General features: G+C 32.3%; 1 protein-coding gene across 1 annotated transcript; it reads right to left on the bottom strand.

The window, feature by feature from the left end:
* Positions 1-2,432: 2,432 nt before the first annotated feature.
* On the bottom strand, positions 2,433-21,298 carry LOC130809851 (1-aminocyclopropane-1-carboxylate oxidase homolog 3-like). Its single transcript, XM_057675685.1, has 3 exons — positions 20,598-21,298; positions 3,353-3,674; positions 2,433-2,883 (listed from the first exon to the last, which is right to left on the bottom strand). Exons 1-3 carry the CDS (start codon positions 21,107-21,109, stop codon positions 2,623-2,625), a joined length of 1,095 nt encoding a protein of 364 aa, XP_057531668.1. The 5' UTR covers positions 21,110-21,298; the 3' UTR covers positions 2,433-2,622.
* Between the last annotated feature and the right edge of the window lie 40 nt (positions 21,299-21,338).

Below are 21,338 nucleotides of genomic sequence, written 5' to 3'. Positions count from 1 at the left end.
CAATCAAAACCGCTCAACATTAGCATGAATAACCAAAATGGGTAAAGTAGCATAAATCTTCAAAATAAGCATGGAATTACTAACAACGACCATCATTAAGGAGTATAAAATGATATAAATAAGTGCAAATAATTGCACTTTTCAAAGAGCTACCCCATAAGGATAATTGTGACATCCATATTTGAAAAAATATCGTTATGATGGATAAAAATGACGTCAAATATTATTTATTTATTTTTATTAATTTATGTGTTTTAATTTATAATTATTTAAAAATACAAGGACCAATAGTATACTGCCATAAAGACAACTTAAACTCTTAAATTGGTCAAACCTTTAAACTTAACCGTCAATTAACGTTTTCCATTAAGTGATTGTCATTTGCAGAGAAATATTTCACTCAAGTAGTTTTTTTTCAAAAAAATTACATAATGTAGTATTTTGCGTATATACCTATACATTAGGTAGTTTCTTATAATTTTTCATTATTATTATTATTATTATTATTATTATTATTATTATTATTATTATTATTATTATTATTATTATTATTATTATTATTATAGTTTTAACAAATGACAACAATAATAAGATTTTAAAAAATAAAATAATATAAAATTTGACGCAAAAATTTGGTTAAAAGTTAGTTAATAGCTTTATTCCCCGTGCTTATATATTTTGAAAAAACATTAAAAAAATTCATATACTTATACCAACTCCCCACGCTTATAGTTGGCTTGGGGCTATCATCAACCTTTTGGTTGATGGTAAGCCCCTAATTTCTCCGTTTTAATCTTTTTGAATATGATTGAAATAAATATTTGTTCTTTCCCTACAGGAAAGTTGTTCTACCATTCATTGGGTTGATTCTACCCATATATTGGGTTTTCATCTCTCTCATCATGATAGTTTGGGGTTATGAATTTTGGTCTCTAATTGATTTTTTTGTAGAGATTAATGCGATAATGCAGCCGACACCAAAATTGCAATTACTATCAATTACATCAAATTCACATCTATCTTAAGACTACAACAAATCGAAAAACCCCTCGTAGGAGGCTCTATCATACAGCAATGTGGAAGAAGATATTCAGAAATGTCAGATCTCATACACAACAATTATAGTTTTGTTAATTTTGAAATATATTTGGTTAAAATTGTTATGTACTTGCTAATTTTAATCTCTGATGTAGATGTCATTTGAATCTTTATTAATAAATCAGGTATTTTTTTTAAAAAAAAATATTCAAGCTTAAAAGTGAGGAGATGTTTCATCGCTTACAAGTATGGCTAGAGGTGCATTTAGCCACGCTTATAAGCATAACCAAATCCATAATTGCCACACTTATTAAGTTTGCCTAATTTTTCCCCACACTTTTTTTACCATATTTATTTAAGTGTGAGGAAACATTTTAGGCACACAAATAAATGTGTGCAATTGCATTTTTAAGTCTGGTTACAAGCAACTTTTTATGTAGTGATAATCGCGTACAAATGTGAAATTAATGTACTCATTGTTATCGATAGATCTATTAAAAAGATTCAACATTTCTCCTTGTCGAGCAATCAAATAATGAAGATGGATTTATATTGATTTTCTTAAAAACTACATAAGCTTGCTAAGCTAAACATACTTTTATTTGAAACTTAATTGTAACTATGTGACTTTTATAAGTTGACCATACATTTTTCATTTATTGGATAAAAAAGAAAGAAAAGAGAAAAAAAAATTAAAGGAATTTGGTCTTCTATTTCTTTTTCCTATTTTATTCTTGACTGATTATAAAGAAAATCTAATCTATTATTTTTTTTCACGTATCTCCAATTATGACTTCAATTCAAATATTTCTAATCAGTCCACATACAGAGAATGCACCCTATATAATCTAGTAAAAAAAATGAATAATTTAGTGTTTACACACGAATCACAAATATAGAACACTAAATGAGGGTTTTAGGCCTATATTGACCCCTTATCCCTTCCCTTATCTCTTTATAATATATGTAAACTAAGTTAGAAAATAGACGGTCGTGTCTATCAACTAATAATCTCAGTTGTTTCTGCTTGTAGCCCAATTCAATGTATTTATGTGTGACATTTTTAAATTAATAAATTATTGTGAGAGACGGTCTCATTGAAAGACGCGTCTATGTGGGCCGACCTAAAATATTATTTAAAAAAATTAACAAACACGCGCTTCATTACCAACTCGAATAGGTTAACATATCAGCTTCAAAATTCAAATAGGTTAAAACATGTATAGTGTGGACGTTTGTTTTTTAATTGTAAAATATTAATAGGCTTGCCTTGAAGAGTATCTCTATCAAGAGACTAGTTGCTTAGAAATTGCTTTCTTTAATGTGTCTAATCAATCTACTTTTAGGCAATTAAAGTATGTAAGTTTGAACCTAAACAATGTTGTCTTAACAACTTTATTTCTCGCCACACTTTGCTCCACTTATTTTATTTGCCTCTTACAAACACATTACTTTATTAATTCTTCAAGAACCAACATTTCTTACTAAAACAAACAGATCAACAATAATGAACTTAGGCTTCATAAATAAATACATGATCATACATAGCAATAAAATCATGATAAAAACCATAATGATGATCATCTATGACTTGTTTTCCAAACTGAAGAAATTGGTCAACGATTTTCCATCTAACTCCTTTGAGAAGAATCTGTACATAAATTCATTGTACGTAAAATGTTGGTAAAGTGCAGGTTGTTCAGGCGACACAATTTCGGGTAATGGTCCGTAGAAATCCTCCCTGCGGCTTGGATTGAAGAATATAGCAATTGATATGCGTGGCTCATGCAAAGGATTAGCGTACACTCGATGCTCCACACTCTTGTACTTGTTATTGGATATCATCTTATTAATATAACAAATTCACATAACCAATCAGTGCCATATTTTGAATTTATACTAATTGTTTTATGTTAAAGTGACATTTTATGAATTTTCTTCTTTTCTAATAATCTTTCAATAACAGCGTGTTCTACAACTTCTCATTAAAAAAATTTTGAATTACAGCCTTAAAACTTAGGCCTTTTTGTAAATTATACCGTCAATTTTATTTTTTGTGAATTACACTCATCAAAATCCTCAAGCCAAATCATAGGATTCCGACCACTTAATCAAAAATTTCAACTACTAAAATGGTCAAATCCTATGAATTGACTTGAATGATAAAGATATTGATACTTTGATGGTTATAATTCGCAAAAAAGAAATATTAAAGGTAGTTCGCAAATATCCTAACCTTTAAAGCTGTAATTTGCAAATACTTCCGACTAAAAATAAATTTAATTTCGTAGGAAAAAAAAAAAGAAATAATCACCTGAAGCAAGTCACCAACATTGATAACAAGAGCACCATGAACTGGTTTAACATTAACCCATTTACCATCATATTTAACTTGCAAGCCACCAACTTGGTCTTGCAAAAGGACAGTGAGAATGCCAGGATCAGTATGAGAGGCAATCCCAATGGTCTTATTTGGTTCAGGACAATATGGATAATAATGCCCAACCATTACTCTTCCTTCACCACATGACAATTCCTTTAACTTATCTTCTTTTACTCCCAATCCTAGAGAGAAATAACCCATCAATTTCTCAGCTAGTTGTGTAGCTTCCTTATTCCATTCAATTATCTCATTTCTGACATAACACAAGATCATCAGTTTCAACTAGTGTCATTAGAAAATTTGAATAACATGAGTTATCTGTTATCAAAGAATATTTAATGGATACCTCCAAATAAAAAAGTTTGCGCCACTTGATCGTTTTTTATGAAAAAATTTTATTAATTTCGTTATCTACGTTAAGCGTATGTTTTAAGTGACTTATTTTTCAAAAAAAAAAAGAAGAAATTTACGGAAAACTTTTAGAATTGAACTAACTTTCATCTTTGGATATTGAGATTGAGTTGAGAGAGCTTGATTTAGAAAATGTTAGGGTTAAAGTAAGTGTCAAATGTTCCAAGTGTGAAAGTGATGGCTTGATGACTCAAGCCAATGCTCATGATGTAGTGAGCTACAGAAGAGAGTCTTTGGTGTGTCATAATGAGGTGCAACGAAGAACAAGAAATATGGTGAATAAGGGTTGCATTGAGCAAGGCAAGGGAGGCCTTGATCAATGCAAGATAGTGCACCAAAAGAGATTTCAGTGGTGCCTTGAAAGAGGCAAGGTACAAGCAAGTATTTGCTTGATCGAGGCAACAGAGGAAAGCAAACAAAAGGCTGGCTCGACTAGTGCTCATTCGAGCGATTGCGTTAGGGCCTAAAAACGTGTTTTGCGGGTTTTGGCTTGAGGAATAAGTTTACTTGTTCCTAGGGTTCGTATAATGTATTTTGGCCTGTACATCATACTGCCATTGTTGCATCCAAAGCTATTCTCTTTCAGAAAGAAGTTAGAAAAATTATTACCAAGAATAAAAAATAAAACGGGTAAATAGTGAAATATAATAATGCCAAAAAAAAAAAGAAACAATGACTAAATAGAAATTTTAGTTTTATTTTTCTACTCGCGTTTGACCAGGTTCATAACGGCTAATTAAAATGTTAATGTGCTTTTTCTTGTTGTTAGAGGACTATTAATGGTGTGGAATAAAAATTCACATCATTCTCTCCCTTCACTTTTCCTCTGGTCCACATTAGCTTTTTTTATGAAAACTTTTCACATGCAAAATGTATTACATCAAATAGAAAACAAAAAGTTTCCTCACCTCTTCGTCGATACTAAATAAAAAAGTTTCTTCACCTCTTCTTCAATACTAATTTATGTGTTAAAGCAATAATAATATACTCCATTTATTCTAATATTCAAAAATATATTTTATATCTTATGTTTGGACTTCTCCCATCTTATCTTATGATCATTTTAAATAATACATTATTTATATTGATCATTACACCAAATTAAATACACTTGGTTGTATCCAATTAAGCACAAATTCGACTCTTTGCAAGAAATTTTCAGTGACAATTGGTGGAGAACATACCAAAATTCAATTTCATCTCCCTTCTTGTGGCATCGGCCATCTCACACCTCCACCTCATACACCTGAACATAAGGGTTATGCTGAACGACGTCATCATCATATTGTAGAAACTAGTCTTACCCTTTTATCTCATGTTAATATGCCTTTAAAATATTGGTCTAACACCTTTTCTACAGTCACATATCTCATTAACCATCTTCCTACTTCTACACTTCACATTATTTCACCCTATCAACTTTTATTCAAAACTAGCCCAAACTACAATGAATTAAGAAGTTTTGGTTATCTGTGTTAACCGGTTACGATCATATGCACAAATTACAACCCAAGTAAACTCCATGCATTTTTGTTGGTTATTCCACTTTCCAAAGTGTTTTTTATTGTGTCGACTCTTTAATATTTTTGAAACTGATTTTCCTTATATCTCCCTTACTAATTCTACTTCCAATATTTACTCTACAATTTCCAACATTTACTCTACAATTATGTTAATACATGGGTTTCAATCTGTATTCATGTATTACAAGTATAGAATGTTCCAGCTCTAACAAACTATACCCCACATTTTAATAGCACTTTCTATTACACATTGTCATAGACATTCTACTCTAACTACAAATACATCAAATGCCTCTACTACTATGTGTACTCTACAAATACAAATGCCAACCCAATCTAATACTATACCATCGAGCGCATCTATTGCCGCCCATCAATCCCATATTCCTACGCCACTTTCTCCTGAAATTCCTAATCACACTACACATACAAATACTAACCAAATTTCAAGGCCTCCTCAAGAAAGAAAACTAATTAGCAAGTATTTTTAATTCAGACTACCTTTTACACACAACTATTCAATCCCTATTCCTGATCCATCTAATATCCTTGGTGCTAAAAAACATCCACTACGACGTCAAGACATGACTAGTAAGTTCGATGCTTTATCCCGCGAACTTGGAACTTAGTCCCTTCTATCGATGCATCCAGAGTTGTTGGGTGTAAATGGGTTTTTCCAGTCAAATATAAAGTCGATGGTTCCGTTGATCATCTGAAGGCTCGACTTGCTACTAAAGGTTTTCACCAACGCCCCGATGTTGATTGTTGGAACCTTAGACAACTTGATATTAGTAGCCATGGTTATTAGGATTGAGATTCTACTTTAGATCATTAAGGTGGTAGGATCGAAATCGGTAGAATCGAATCGTAGGATCGTGTGATCCTACAAATTAGAATTAATGTACTTTGAATTATTTATTATCAATTATATTTGTTTTTTTTTTTTAATTTACGATTAAGTGAAAACTATTTGATTTCATATTTAAAAAATAATTTTAATAATCATTAAACATCAAATCAAGAAAAACTTGAATTTTATAAAGGTATCAATTGTTATTTTAAATATATATTTATACATAAGTGAAATTTGTATTATATAAAAAAAAATTATGATTGAAACTACCAAGTATGATCAGATCGTTGGATCATAGGATCGTGTAATCGTGTTATGATCCTACCATTTATGAGCTAAGTAGGATCATATGATTCTACCACATTAAGATACTACATATAGTCCAAATTGATTGTTTATTTTTGAATTGTAAGATCGTAAAATCGTAGATCAAAATCAAGATTCTAATACCTATGTCAATAACGCACTCCTTTAAGGAACGTTAACCAAGGTAATGAGTTAGGTTCTTATCTCTTATCCCAGGGCTTCACCTTTACTATGTCTGACCTCTTCCTTTTTGTTCTACAAAAATCCCCTTCTCCTGTTTATCTCATAGTGTATGTTGATGACATTATTGTCACTAGACCAAACCCTTCAATACTTGACTTTTGTATTCGCACTTTAGTATCTCGGTACTCCCTTAAAGATCTAGCCACTCTATCATACTTTCTTTGATGTTGAGGTAATACCCCATTCCTAAGGTTTATTTCTCTCACAAAGAAAATACATAAACGACATTCTTCAGCGTGCAAATAAGCTCAGGTGCTCAATGGGTCGGGCCCCCATTTTGAGCCCTTATTTAACCCGTTTTTAGAAGAATTTGTAAGGGTTAGACCAAAAATAGATCAGGCCTAAAACAGGCTGTACTATAATTAAAATAAAGTGGGCTATAAAAGAGCTTAATAAGAGTTGGAAATGGGTCTTTTTAAATAACATATTAATGTATAATTGAAATATTATAAATGACAATGTTAAATGAGAATCATTAATATTTTTTCAATTTAATTATTATAAGAATAATTTGCAAATTACAGTTTTATAGTTTAGTGCTTTTGCAAATTACAGCCTCAATGTATATTTTTTGCAAATTACAGCCACCAAAGTATTAAAGTTTACGAGTTCAAGCCAAAAACATAAAATTCCGACCACATAACCTAAAATTTCGACCACCAAAATGGTCAGAATTTTGTGTTTTGTCTTGAACCTGCAAACTTTGTTACTTTGGTGGCTGTAATTCGCAAGAAAATAAATATTGAGGCTATAATTCACAAAGTGCTAAACTTTAAGGCTGTAATTCACAAATTATTCTTATTACAAATGATAATTTAAAGCCCATATTAAATTTAAAAGACATTTATCCAATCCGGCCCATATTTACTTAAACACGATTGTGGAACTCTCTTAAGAGAATTCTACTACTCACCGATAGGGATGGCAATGGGTCGGACTCGGCTCGGATTATACATACTCCAACTTTGCTCCGGATTTTAGTCGAAATTTTTTTTTCAGTCTACCTCCACTCGGAGTCGGATTATGCATACTCCAAGTTTGCCCCGACTGGGACTCTCGGACCTCCAACGGAGTCGGATACGGAGTCGGATTATTATCAAACTTTATCGTTGTTGTTGGTCTCTTAAGGTTTTGATGATGACTTTACTTTTAAATAAACAAACATATTTTTAGAGATTGTTTTGTAGGTATATATCCGGTTTAATTTGAATCGTTGATGAAGCCTATGACTTGATTCGTGGAAGTTGTACATGTCTCAAATATCCAAGAAGTTGGGCAATTGCTTTAGAAGTCAGTTTACTGTTCCTAGAGTTGAAGTCCTGACGAAAGTTGTAGATGGAGACAGTGCGCTGTTCCCCACAATACAGGTCTGAAGAAGACATTGACTGGAAGTTACGAAAATTATGTTTTCTGTTTTTAGTTAATGTAAAAGGTTAAAATTTAATTAGTTGCTTAATTAAATTTATTTATTAATTGGCAAAATGTTTTTAATACGCCTAAAAACATGGAGAAGACTAATTCCTTGTTTATCTCCTATAAACTCGGACATCCAAGAGACTTGTTCTCTACTTTGAATTAGTCTCCTACATTTTAGGATCTTTCTTTAACCCATGTAATATTAACCGTACAGCAGTTATGTTCCACTCCTACTTTCAACTAACTTCCCACTTTCTTTGGGAGCAAGTAAGTTTATGGAAGTCGTGGGATAAGTGCATCTCATGGAGAACGTGGGCTGAGTGCACGGACGGCTGTTCCCTTTATAAAAGAGGGAAGCTACGGTTAAGCGGATAAGAATAGAGAGTGTCCATTTAAGGGAGATCATTCAAAGAAAAATATTTTCTGTTTTTCAATGTCAATTAATTCATTATATTTTTCTTGAGCAACTACTTAATTTTAATCTTCATGAGAATTGGCCTTGTAAAGGGTAATTGAGTGTTTTGTTGTAATTAGACTTATGGGAAGTCTAAGGGAATAGAGAATAGAATCGAGAGAAGAGAAAGAGAAGGAGAGAAAGAGAAGAGAAGAGAAGTAGGCTTAAGTAGAGAAGCTTTGAGTGAAGCATTTAGAGAATTGAGAAGCTTCAAGTGAAGCAAACATTGTTTTGTGTAATTGTAATTGATTGCCTTAACATAGTGAGAATTTTGAAATCCCGGGGGGTCGTGGTTTTTCCTTCTTATTAGGCCAAGAAGGTTTCCACGTAAAATCTTTGTCTCCTTTATTATTTTTCTTTTCGTTTTTGAGTTTAAGTTTTGTTCTTTACTTGATACAATTCCGCAAAAATTAGAGGCAAAAATCTTAAACCTACTACACAATAATTCACCCCCCCCTCTTGTTGCATTCGATCATCCATTAACATTCCTACAATTGGTATCAGAGCCCTGTTCCTCATTTAATCAGGAAACCCTGAGAGCAGTATCCTGTTCCCTGGAAAGATGTTGAAGATGAACGAGCGTATGGAAGAGGGGTACTCCACACAAAGGCCACCCATGTTCGATGGGAAATTCTATACTTACTGGAAAAATAGAATGGAAATTTTCATAAAGGCCGAAAACTATCAAGTTTGGAGAGTCATTGAAATTGGAGACTTTGAGGTGACGACCATCAACTCCAACAATGAAGCTGTTCCAAAACCAATCACTGAATATGAAAAAGAAGATTTTCAAAAGATGGAGATGAACGCTCTTGCAATCAAGTTACTTCACTGTGGGCTTGGTCCAAATGAGCACAATCGTATTATGGGTTGCAAAACCGCTAAGCAGATTTGGGACCTGCTAGAAGTTACCCATGAAGGTACTAGTGAAGTAAAGAGATCCAAGATTGACTTGCTAATGTCCAAATATGAAAGATTCGTCATGGAACCGAGGGAAAACATTCAAGAGATATTCACTAGGTTCACAAACATTACGAATGAGTTAGTCTCTCTTGGTAGAATCATTCCCGTTGATGAACAAGTGAGGAAAGTACTTAGGAGTCTTCCTCAAGACGAACGCTGGAGAGCAAAGGTCACTGCCATCCAAGAGTCCAAAGATTTCACCAAGTTTAATTTGGAAGAGCTGGCTGGTTCTCTAATGACCCATGAATTGCATTTGGGAACCGCTGACAGTTCCCGAAACAAAGGATTGGCTCTGGCAGCAGATGATAGTGAAGAATCAGAAGATGGTGAAAAGGAAGCAGCTTTGTTGGCACGTAAATTCAAAAAATTCTTCAGGAACAGAAGATATGGAAATCAAAGAAATAATAAAGAAAAGGGAACTACAAACTTGAAGACAAATTTTAAATGCCACAAATGCGGGAGCACTGAACACTTCATCAAGGATTGCCCTCAATGGAAAAATGAGAGGGGCAAGGGAAAAGCAAGAGAAGTTGGAAGACAATATAAGAAGGAAAACTTCAAAACTGATTTTAGAAAGGCAATGATCGCAGCTTGGGGTGATACGGAGAGCGAGGCTGAGACAGAAGCTCCAGTGGAGGAAGAAACCGCAAATCTGTGTCTCATGGCATCTCATGAAGAGTCTAAAGAAAAAGAGGTAATGTCTTCTAGTCCATCTTCTAAACAATTGTCTAATTTAAGTAAGAATAAATTAATCAAATTGTTGTTAGAGACACAAGAAAAATTGAATGAAAAAACAGCTAAGTGTCTCCAAATTGAGAAAGACCTCAACTCAAACAAGGATCATGTATCCTATCTAAATTCATTTAGAATAGATGTACAAAGCAGATTTTTTAATTTGCTAGATCAGAATGTTGTTTTGAAAGAGACAATTGAGAAATTGAAACAAGAATTTATTTTCCTTAGTATCGAAATGAATCAAAACAGATTGTTAGGATTAAGTAAAGATGCAAACAACATATCTACTCACATGGTTAACACTGAATTTCAAAAGTTGAAATCAAAATTAGAATCCTACGAAATTGAAAATGAAAATTTGAAAAATAAAATAAACTTAAAAGGAAAAGGGAAATTCAATGAAATTCCCAAATGGATTCTAAATGCTAAAATCAAAAGTAAAGAAGGACTAGGCTATATGAAGAACGATAAAAAGAAAAAGGTCTATGTAGATCTCCCTAGTAGCAAAATATGTTCCTTCTGTGGTAAAAGTGGACACCTGAAACATCAATGTATAAAGAAGGAACAGCATATCAAAGCAAATAAAAATTATGTCGAACGAATATGGATTAAGAAATGTGATTCAAGTATTGTCGACAAGGAACCCAAGGATGAATGGGTTCCTGTACCTAACCATTAGTTTGCTTTGCAGGTTCAAGTGAGGGGGAACAACTCATGGTATCTCGACAGTGGGTGTTCCAAACATATGACGGGTGACAAATCTAAATTTCTCTCACTTGAAGCCTATGATGGGGGAACAGTAACCTTCGGTGACAACATGAAGGGTGAGATAATTGCCAAAGTAAAGGTTGGAAGGTCTAGTTCCCATGCCATCGATAACGTATTTTTAGTCGAGAATTTAAAACACAATTTGTTAAGTATTTCTCAATTTTGCGACAAAGGTAACTATGTTAAGTTTACTTCTGAACGATGCATAAAAACTAGGAACAGTACAGGAGACCCTGTGCTGGAGGGAATCAGAAAAGGGAACACCTATGTGGTTGACCTGGACACTGTTCCCAGAAACAGTCTAACGTGTTTAAGTGTTATTGAAGAAGACCTACTTCTTTGGCACAAAAGTCTAGGTCATGCTAGTTATTCATTGATTAACACATTAAGATCAAAAGACCTAGTAAGAGGATTACCTGCAATAAAATTCCTTAAAAATGAAGTTTGTGATCCTTATGCTAAAGGAAAACAAGTGCGGTCATCCTTTAAATCAAAGAACGTTGTGACTACCACTAGACCATTAGAATTAATTCATATGGATTTATGTGGACCTATGAGAACACAAAGTTGTAGTGGCAAAAGATATGTGTTTGTCATAGTTGATGATTTTAGTAGATTTACTTGGACCTTATTTTTGGTAAGCAAAGATGAAGCTTTTGATGAGTTTGTTTCTTTTGCTAATAAAATACAAAAATCTACCAATAATCAAATCGTTCACATAAGGTCTGATCATGGGAAAGAATTTGAAAATTCAAACTTCATGAATTATTGCAATGAACATGGCATAAATCACAATTTTTCCGCACCTAGAACACCACAACAAAATGGAGTGGTAGAAAGGAAAAATAGGACCTTAGAAGAAATGGCTAGGACCATGTTGATTGCTAGTGGTCTACCTAGGAATTTTTGGGCAGAAGCCGTCAATACTGCATGTTACATATTGAATCGTGTACTAATAAGGCCAATCACTTCTAAAACACCCTATGAATTACTCAAAGGTGTTAAACCAAATATTTTCTATTTTCGTGTATTTGGATGCAAATGTTTTGTTCATGTGAATGGTAAACGAAATATAGGTAAGTTTGATGAAAGAAGTGATGAAGCAGTATTCCTCGGTTATTCATCACATAGCAAAGCTTACAGAGTTTATAATAAGAGAACAATGTGCGTAGAGGAATCTGTTCACATAATTTTTGATGAAACTAACTTTTCAACAAGTGAACAGGAAACAAGTAATATTAAAATAGGTCTTGCAAACTTGGAAGATGATGATGAAGGAATTAAAGTGCAAGATCATGGAACAGCAAGTGAACAGTCTACACAAGAAGAGGCAGAAGAAACTGACCAAATCCAGGAACTGCCAGAACAACAGGACCAGCAGACTGTTCCCAATCTAGTTGTTCCCGCAGCTGACCAAGATGATCCAGTAGCTGAACAAAATGCAAAACCAGATGCTGAAACAGAACATGCTACTGTTCCCTCCAGAGAATTTGTGCCTAAACCTTGGAAATACCAAAGTTATCATCCTCTTGATCTGATTATAAGTGATATGAATAAAGGAACACAAACCAGATCCCAACTGAGAAACTTTTGTGCACACTTTGCGTTCCTATCATCACTTGAACCCAAAAATCACGAAGAAGCTCTAAAGGATTCCGAATGGATAGTAGCCATGCAAGATGAATTAAATGAATTTGAAAGAAATAAAGTGTGGCACTTAGAACCCAAACCAAAAGGCAAGAAAGTAATTGGTTTGAAATGGGTATTTCGGAATAAGCTAGATGAGCATGGAATAATTGTAAGAAACAAAGCAAGACTCGTGGTCAAAGGGTACAATCAACAAGAAGTTATTGATTATACTGAGACATTTGCTCCGGTAGCAAGGTTAGAAGCTATTAGAATTTTAATTTCTTTTGCTGCATTCATGAATTTTAAATTATATCAAATGGATGTGAAATGTGCTTTTTTAAATGGCTTTCTTGATGAATAAGTTTTTGTTGAACAACCCCCAGGTTTTGAAAATACCTCTTGTCCTGATCATGTCTACAAGCTTGATAAAGCCCTATATGGCTTGAAGCAAGCTCCTAGGCAATGGTATGAAAGACTTTCAAAGTTTTTGATTCAAAATAACTTTGTAAGAGGAAAAATCGACAAAACCTTGTTCTTTAAGAATAAAGGTTCTAATATTTTGGTTGTTCAAATTTATGTTGATGATATTATTTTTGGTGCCACTAATGATTTATTATGTAAAGAATTTGCTAACCTAATGGGCACTGAATTTGAAATGAGCATGATGGGAGAACTAAATTTCTTCCTTGGTTTACAAATTAAACAAACTGAAAATGGTATTTTTATTCATCAACAAAAATACATAAAAGAACTTCTAAAGAAATATGGTCTAACAAATGCTAAAACCAACCATACACCCATGGCTACAAATGTTAGATTAGATGAAGACCTAAAAGGAACTAACGTAGATCAAACAATGTATCGAGGCATGATAGGTTCCTTATTATATCTAACTGCAAGTAGACCCGATATTTCATTTAGTGTTGGTTTATGTGCTAGATTTCAATCAAATCCTAAAGAATCACATCTCACGGCAGTCAAACGAATTTTAAGATATTTGAAGGGAACAGACGACTTGTCCTTATTTTAATCCTAAAAGTGATGTTTTTGATTTAAAAGGTTTTAATGATGCAGATTATGCAGGTGATCTAGTTAATAAAAAAAGCACGTCAGGTATGGTACAATTTCTTGGCTCTTGTTTAGTTTCATGGAGTTCCAAGAAACAAAACACGGTTGCATTATCCACAGCCGAAGCTGAATACGTAGCAGCAGCAGCTTGCTGTTCCCAAATGCTTTGGATAAAACAGCAACTAAGAGATTTTGGTATTAAAGTTGAATGCATTCCTATTTATTGTGATAATACCAGTGCCATATGTATATCCAAAGATCCAGTGCATCATTCTCGTGCTAAACATATACATATTAGACATCATTTTCTTAAGGATAACGTAGAACACAAAAATATTATATTAAGGCATGTTAACACAAATGAACAAGTTGCAGATATTCTGACCAAACCACTTCCTAGGGAACAATATGAAAAGATGAAATTGGAACTTGGTATGATCAAGCTCCACTAAAGTTGGTTGCATAAAATTTCCAATGAAGCATCATAAAAAAAAAAGAGGGTCAGGAATCAACCTCAAAATTTTGATTGAAAATCAATTATTGCATGGATCAGGTAAACACGTAATGAAGTTTGTACTATGAATATTTTCTTGTTTGCATGTTGTTAGTTTGATCAGACCACGGCAATATGTTCGTTATTTTCTTTATAATTTTTTTTGTTTTTCTTAATTCATCATTTTTCTATTTTGTTTTCATATTTTATTTTAATATTCATATTCATATTTTATTTATTCATATTTTGTTTTCATATTTCACATTTTTTTACGGCCAACTTAAAATAAAAATAATGGGAAACGGTTTTCAATCCCATCTCTTCAAAATCTTTCCATATCAAACGCTATGATTAGAGCATTAAAGGGATTGGACTTAAGGAAACCGTCATTTCATCACATTATTAAACCTTTCTCTTACTTCACACTTCACACGCCTTCTCAATTCCTCTTCAAGAAACCGTTCTCATCCCTATCTCTCAATCTATTCAACACTTCAAAATGAAAACCCCAAGTTCCTCAAAGAAAACCCCTAAATCCCGTAAACAATCACAGCCAAAACCTCTGAGAGTGGTTCATCCTCCACCATTACTGGATGCTGCACCACTCACCACCAAAGAAACCACAAATACATCACCCAAACAATCTACTGAACCTACTGGTACAAAACGCAAGATCTCATCACCAAAAGGTGGATCATCTTCCAAAATAGTCAAACGTTTGAAGCTTGCTGATCCTAATAGTGCTGAAGAAGTTGCAAAAGAAATGTCTGTAGGATTTGGGTTAGACAAGTACTGGTATGATTCTACTTATTTTCCTAAATTGCATGACATTTTACAAAATCAAGAATGGGAGATTTTGATGACAAATTTTAGTTGCAATTCCATTTTTCCAAATCTAATGCGAGAATTCATTTCGAAATCTACTGAACCAAAAGGTTGATGATATCACTTCTGAAACCATTCCTGAGCCTACTTTAAACGAACCTCTCTCACCCAAGCCAACCACTCCACCACCAAATCAAACTTCATCACCACCTCCATCACCTATTCACTTTACACCACCACCATTTCCATCATCTCCTGGTATTGGTTGTGCTGATCCTATTCCTACAGCATCTTCACATTCTGTTCTCTCCAAGCTTAATGATCTACAGTCTCAATTCAGTACTTTTCAAGATGAAGTTCGTGTCTCACTCGCTTCAATTGTTGATCAACTGACCATGATGGAGCATCGTCTTGGTGCAAAGTTGGATACAGTAGAAGTGCAGACCGAATATGTAGACGAAGAAGAGACTGCCCCTTGAACCCTCTCCCTATGTTTTTAAGATTTGATTGGCTGTTACATTTCACAAACAATTTCATCTTTTACTTTGTACCATCTGGGGTACATTGTTGATGTACCTTTGAACAATTGCTACTTTACTTTCTTTGTTTTTATTTTCATGGTCTGTGACAATTGACTATTTGCAGGTTTGATTACTTTTATGGTGCTTGCTTTCATTATTGTTTCTTGTTTTCATCACTAACAAATCTATTTGGTTTGTGCTGAGTTTTGATAACTCCCACTTCTTTTTGATTGATGACAAAAGGGGGAAGATTATGCACAAACTTAAGAGGAGAAGTGAATACACAGTTACATATCTTGGTTGATTAATATTGATTCTATGTTTAGTGATCATCTGTGTTGCTAAGTTTTTGAGGATATTTATTGTTCTTGAGCATTTGTTCTCAAAATGTTTCTGATTGAAATTATTTAACAATGTGTGTTAGTTTAATTATGTTAGTTATTATGTCAGTTTATTTTAGTTTAACTTAGTTTATTTTATTTAAGTTTTAGGTTAATTAATTTTGAAAGTTTTGAAAAATATTTGATATTATGGAGTAAACTGTTTTATTGTGAATGCTTGGTAAATTATATTGTAACGAGTTGATTTGCTAAGTTATTTAGAGTTGCTTTAATCTCTAGTATGCTCTAAGAAATTTGTTTTACTCTATTTTACTTAAGTTTGTTTATAAAGTTTGCCATCATCAAAAAGGGGGAATTTGTTGGTCTCTTAAGGTTTTGATGATGACTTTACTTTTAAATAAACAAACATATTTTTAGAGATTGTTTTGTAGGTATATATCCGGTTTAATTTGAATCGTTGATGAAGCCTATGACTTGATTCGTGGAAGTTGTACATGTCTCAAATATCCAAGAAGTTGAGCAATTGCTTTAGAAGTCAGTTTACTGTTCCTAGAGTTGAAGTCCTGACGAAAGTTGTAGATGGAGACAGTGCGTTGTTCCCCACAATACAGGTCTGAAGAAGACATTGACTGGAAGTTACGAAAATTATGTTTTCTGTTTTTAGTTAATGTAAAAGGTTAAAATTTAATTAGTTGCTTAATTAAATTTATTTATTAATTGGCAAAATGTTTTTAATACGCCTAAAAACATGGAGAAGACTAATTCCTTGTTTATCTCCTATAAACTCGGACATCCAAGAGACTTGTTCTCTACTTTGAATTAGTCTCCTACATTTTAGGATCTTCCTTTAACCCATGTAATATTAACCGTACAGCAGTTATGTTCCACTCCTACTTTCAACTAACTTCCCACTTTCTTTGGGAGCAAGTAAGTTTATGGAAGTCGTGGGATAAGTGCATCTCATGGAGAACGTGGGCTGAGTGCACTGACGGCTGTTCCCTTTATAAAAGAGGGAAGCTACGGTTAAGCGGATAAGAATAGAGAGTGTCCATTTAAGGGAGATCATTCAAAGAAAAATATTTTCTGTTTTTGAGCAACTACTTAATTTTAATCTTCATGAGAATTGGCCTTGTAAAGGGTAATTGAGTGTTTTGTTGTAATTAGACTTATGGGAAGTCTAAGGGAATAGAGAATAGAATCGAGAGAAGAGAAAGAGAAGGAGAGAAAGAGAAGAGAAGAGAAGTAGGCCTAAGTAGAGAAGCTTTGAGTGAAGCATTTAGAGAATTGAGAAGCTTCAAGTGAAGCAAACATTGTTTTGTGTAATTGTAATTGATTGCCTTAACATAGTGAGAATTTTGAAATCCCGGGGGGTCGTGGTTTTTCCTTCTTATTAGGCCAAGAAGGTTTCCACGTAAAATCTTTGTCTCCTTTATTATTTTTCTTTTCGTTTTTGAGTTTAAGTTTTGTTCTTTACTTGATACAATTCCGCAAAAATTAGAGGCAAAAATCTTAAACCTACTACACAACAATTCACCCCCCCCCCCCCCTCTTGTTGCATTCGATCATCCATTAGCATTCCTACAGTTGTGATATTGTACTAATGATTTAAAGCATACGAAGTTAACAAAATATATTTTTCAAATACAATTTAAAAACAAAATATGTACTTTGAATTCAAGTTTAACATGAGAAATAATCCTAATACTACAATTTAACAAAATTTTCTCGCATTTTGATTTGGCGTATTTTATTTATCTTGATTTGATTTGTCGTATTTTGATTGATTGATCTAAATAAAAATACCAAGTAGTTTTTCAAAATCGAAAATTACAATTAGTATGAGAGAGAGCTTAATTAATCACGTCTAGAGTTTTAAAGGAAACAAAATATTGTAAAACCTTGAATCAATACAATTTGATTATTCCTAAATACTTAATATTACGTAGAATTAGAAAAAGAATATAAAGCATATTAAAATATAGTAAAATAAGTGTCTAATTATTGAGCATAAAATTTTATGACCATTACTATATTTATATACTACTTTCTATTCAACCTATAGTCTCATTTAATTTTTAACACTTTACGAGGCAACATTTTAATCATTAATATCTCGAATTATTCTTAACTAAAAATTATAAAAAATTGATATTATTGCTGAGAGAACATTTTAATCCTTAATATCTCTAATCGTTGTTATCTAAAAATCATACAACTTTGGGGCTACGTGTGCTGCTCGAAGCTCATGGTGTGCTGGTTGTCTATATTGTCTAGCTGTTGTGCATTGTGTTTGGTGTTGGTGAATTTTTGTGTAGTGTTACTGAATAGTCTTGCACTCTTACATTAGAGTATTCAACTATTGATGGAATGATTTAAGTATCGTTATATTTGTTAAATTGTTTGGTTTGGCCCGGCACAGTTACGTTTGGAAATTGGAACTAATTAAAAGGACCACCTTATATTCTTACACTACACATGTTCAATAAAAAGGATAAGTACAAATGTTTTTTGCAATATTTTATTTGTTATGAAGTTTGATGTACTAATTTAATTATTAATATTCTTAATTATATGTAATGAAAATTACAAAAGTTATATATTAATAATCTTTACAATGAAATGATTCAAACAAGATATCACTTAATTATATTTCAACTTATAAAAAAAAAATTAAACAAAAATTAAGAGTAAAGAATTAATAATGACATTTTTCTAAGTTGCAATTAATTTGAAAAGGAAAAAATAATATTTTAATTTTAGTTTTATTGTATGATACAATTAAATAATATATAAAATAGGCCCGCAATCCCGCACATTACGAGTTTGGGCAGAAACTTTAAACCCGTACTTTGACCCGGCCTGCATCAATGGGCAATTTTTTCTCACTCGACCCGGTGTTTGATCACCTCTAGTCCATATACTTCACCTCACAAAAAATGTGTAGATTTAAATTGATGGAAAACTTAATCTAATGTTGAGACGAATATGAAGTCAGTCACATCAAATTTCCACTTAGTTTTTTTTTTGGAGATCATCAGTCACCACACATCTCATGCGAAGTTTACACGACACCACAACTGACATAAATACTACTGATATCTCATAAACTTTTTTGACTTCCTTCGTTCGTCTAATTTCTTTCACATTGAGATTTGCACCATTAAATAATACTCACACCTATTCACTTTAGTTGTCCCATTTACTTGTAAGACATTAATCATCTATCACTTTTTAATTCCATTTTATTATTAATCTATAATTAAAACATAGTCATGTGGAATCTTATTTGATTCGTTTTGATGTAAAGATTATTAATATCAATTTTTTATAATTTTTAATCATACATAACTCGATATATTAAGGATTGAATAAGTGTATTGGATAGAGTGCATAAAGTAAATGAGACACTTAAGATAAATAGAAGGGAATATAATTCTTCTTTTTTAATTTACTTGTAGATTGGAGTTGCTTATACTATTTATTTATCTCTTTTAATATTAATTAATTTTTAATCTATAAGTTAAAATATAGTTAAATGTAATTTTATTTGATTTAAATCGATGTAAATATTATTAATGTTAAATTTTAATTTATTTAACATAATTAAAAGTATTAAGGATTAAATTATTACATTTTACCGTATGAAAAAATCAAAATTGTAAGTATTTTAAAACGAAAGACGTAGCATGACTACCACTAATTTCATGCAAAATGATATATACACCTATTATTGAAAACGAACTTTATAGAAGTACAAAATAAAAAAAATATATTAAGTATAATATATTATTAGAGTATAATATTTTAGTAATTTAAAATGAATGAAGTATTTGTTTGATTGTTCAATGAGAATTAGGCTCGTCAAAAGATATCACTCCAGATTTGAATTGAAAGCTAAATGACTTAGAAAATAAAGTTAAGGTTGCGTCCAACATTTAAGGAGTTCTGGGTGAAATCTGAAAAATGAACCCTAAAAATATTAATTTACATATTTCTTTCAAGAGATGTTTGATAAGCTATCAATTTTTAATTAGACAAGCATTAATTTACTTAATTAATGTAATTATCTAAAAAAAGTCATGTAAGCTGTACTCAGCTCAGTTTTTTTTATATGTTTAAAATCTCACATAAATATATTTTATAATTAATATATATACATTAAAAATCTATTTTAAATTTTCTGTTTTAAAGTGGATAAAATTAACGTGGACAAACAAAAAATGAAAGAAGTAATATTATAAAAAATACTTAAAATATTGTAGTTCTTCCGTTTCATAATACACGCTACATTTTCTATTTTTGGCAATTTCATATTATTTGCTACATTTTCGTTTTTAGTAATAAAACAATCATTTAAAGTTCTACCTACCCTATTTTTATCCTACTCTATACTCTATAATGAAATACTATACTATATCTATAAAGTAACCCATTTTTCCTTTTTCTTTTTCAATTAACAATAATAAAATACTATACTCTATAAAGTAAATAATGAGCTACACTGTAGGTCAATCAATTTTCTTAATACCCGTATTCATGCAAATGTACCGACTAAAACGGAACGGATGAAGTATTATTGATAATAATTTCTAAAATAAAAAGCAAAAAAAAGATGAAAGATGTGTACCTACAAACATGAGGAATAGCATCAGGCTGAGCCATAGTAGGGCTTAACCTCAATTGCAAAGTATCTCTCCAACTAGCTGCTTTTGAAACAAACAAATCAACATTAGAAAAGTAATTCACACCTGTCTCCATATCTCTCCTGTAATACTTCATCCTTTCCTCAGCAGGAAGTTCATGAAATTCCTTCACCGTTTTAACAAGTCCGTCAAGGAGAGAAACTGAAATTCCATGGTTTATCACTTGAAAAAACCCAAACTTCCCTGCTGCTTCTCGGATCTCATCCACCACCTCTTCTTTTGGACCCGAAAGATCTATCACGGGTATTGGATCCACACCCAACTTTGACTCCGAGTTTGCTGTGTCAACCAGGTTTTCTTCGGGGTGATGGAAGATGGATGGAATCTGAGTTATACCCGAGTCAATTAAACCTTTTACTCCCAGTTTTGTTTCTTCAAATTCTTTAACTTCGTTTTTTCGATCATAAGCTAATACTGGTTGGCTTATTGTTGTCATTTTTTTTTCTCCCTTTCTTTCTTGTTTGGTGTAGCTGTTAGAAATTATTCTTCTTGCTTATGAATGGGATAATTGGCAATTTATGTACCAGTTTTCTACGTTACTTTGAAAATAACTTTTTGTTTTTTTGTGTGTTTTGAATACGGAAGAGAGACAAAAAGAAGAGACGAAATATATGTAAGAATGATTTCCGTCGCAAGGAAACTAAATATTTTAGGAAATATAATAT

This window comes from Amaranthus tricolor, chromosome 4, assembly GCF_026212465.1.
Source record: "Amaranthus tricolor cultivar Red isolate AtriRed21 chromosome 4, ASM2621246v1, whole genome shotgun sequence".
NCBI lineage: Eukaryota > Viridiplantae > Streptophyta > Magnoliopsida > Caryophyllales > Amaranthaceae > Amaranthus > Amaranthus tricolor.
Note: the sequence above shows the minus strand (reverse complement) of the source record. Positions and strands in the feature narration are given on the sequence as shown.

Bases quoted from the DNA above. Each gene is read 5' to 3' on its own strand.
- LOC130809851 (XM_057675685.1), bottom strand. From the start codon at position 21,109: ATGACAACAATAAGCCAACCAGTATTAGCTTATGATCGAAAAAACGAA. The intron at 3,675-20,597 runs GTACACATCTTT...GTGTTATGTCAG, and splicing joins GCTATTCCTCATGTTTGTAG to AAATGAGATAATTGAATGGA. The intron at 2,884-3,352 runs GTGATTATTTCT...TATATTAATAAG, and splicing joins ATGTTGGTGACTTGCTTCAG to ATGATATCCAATAACAAGTA.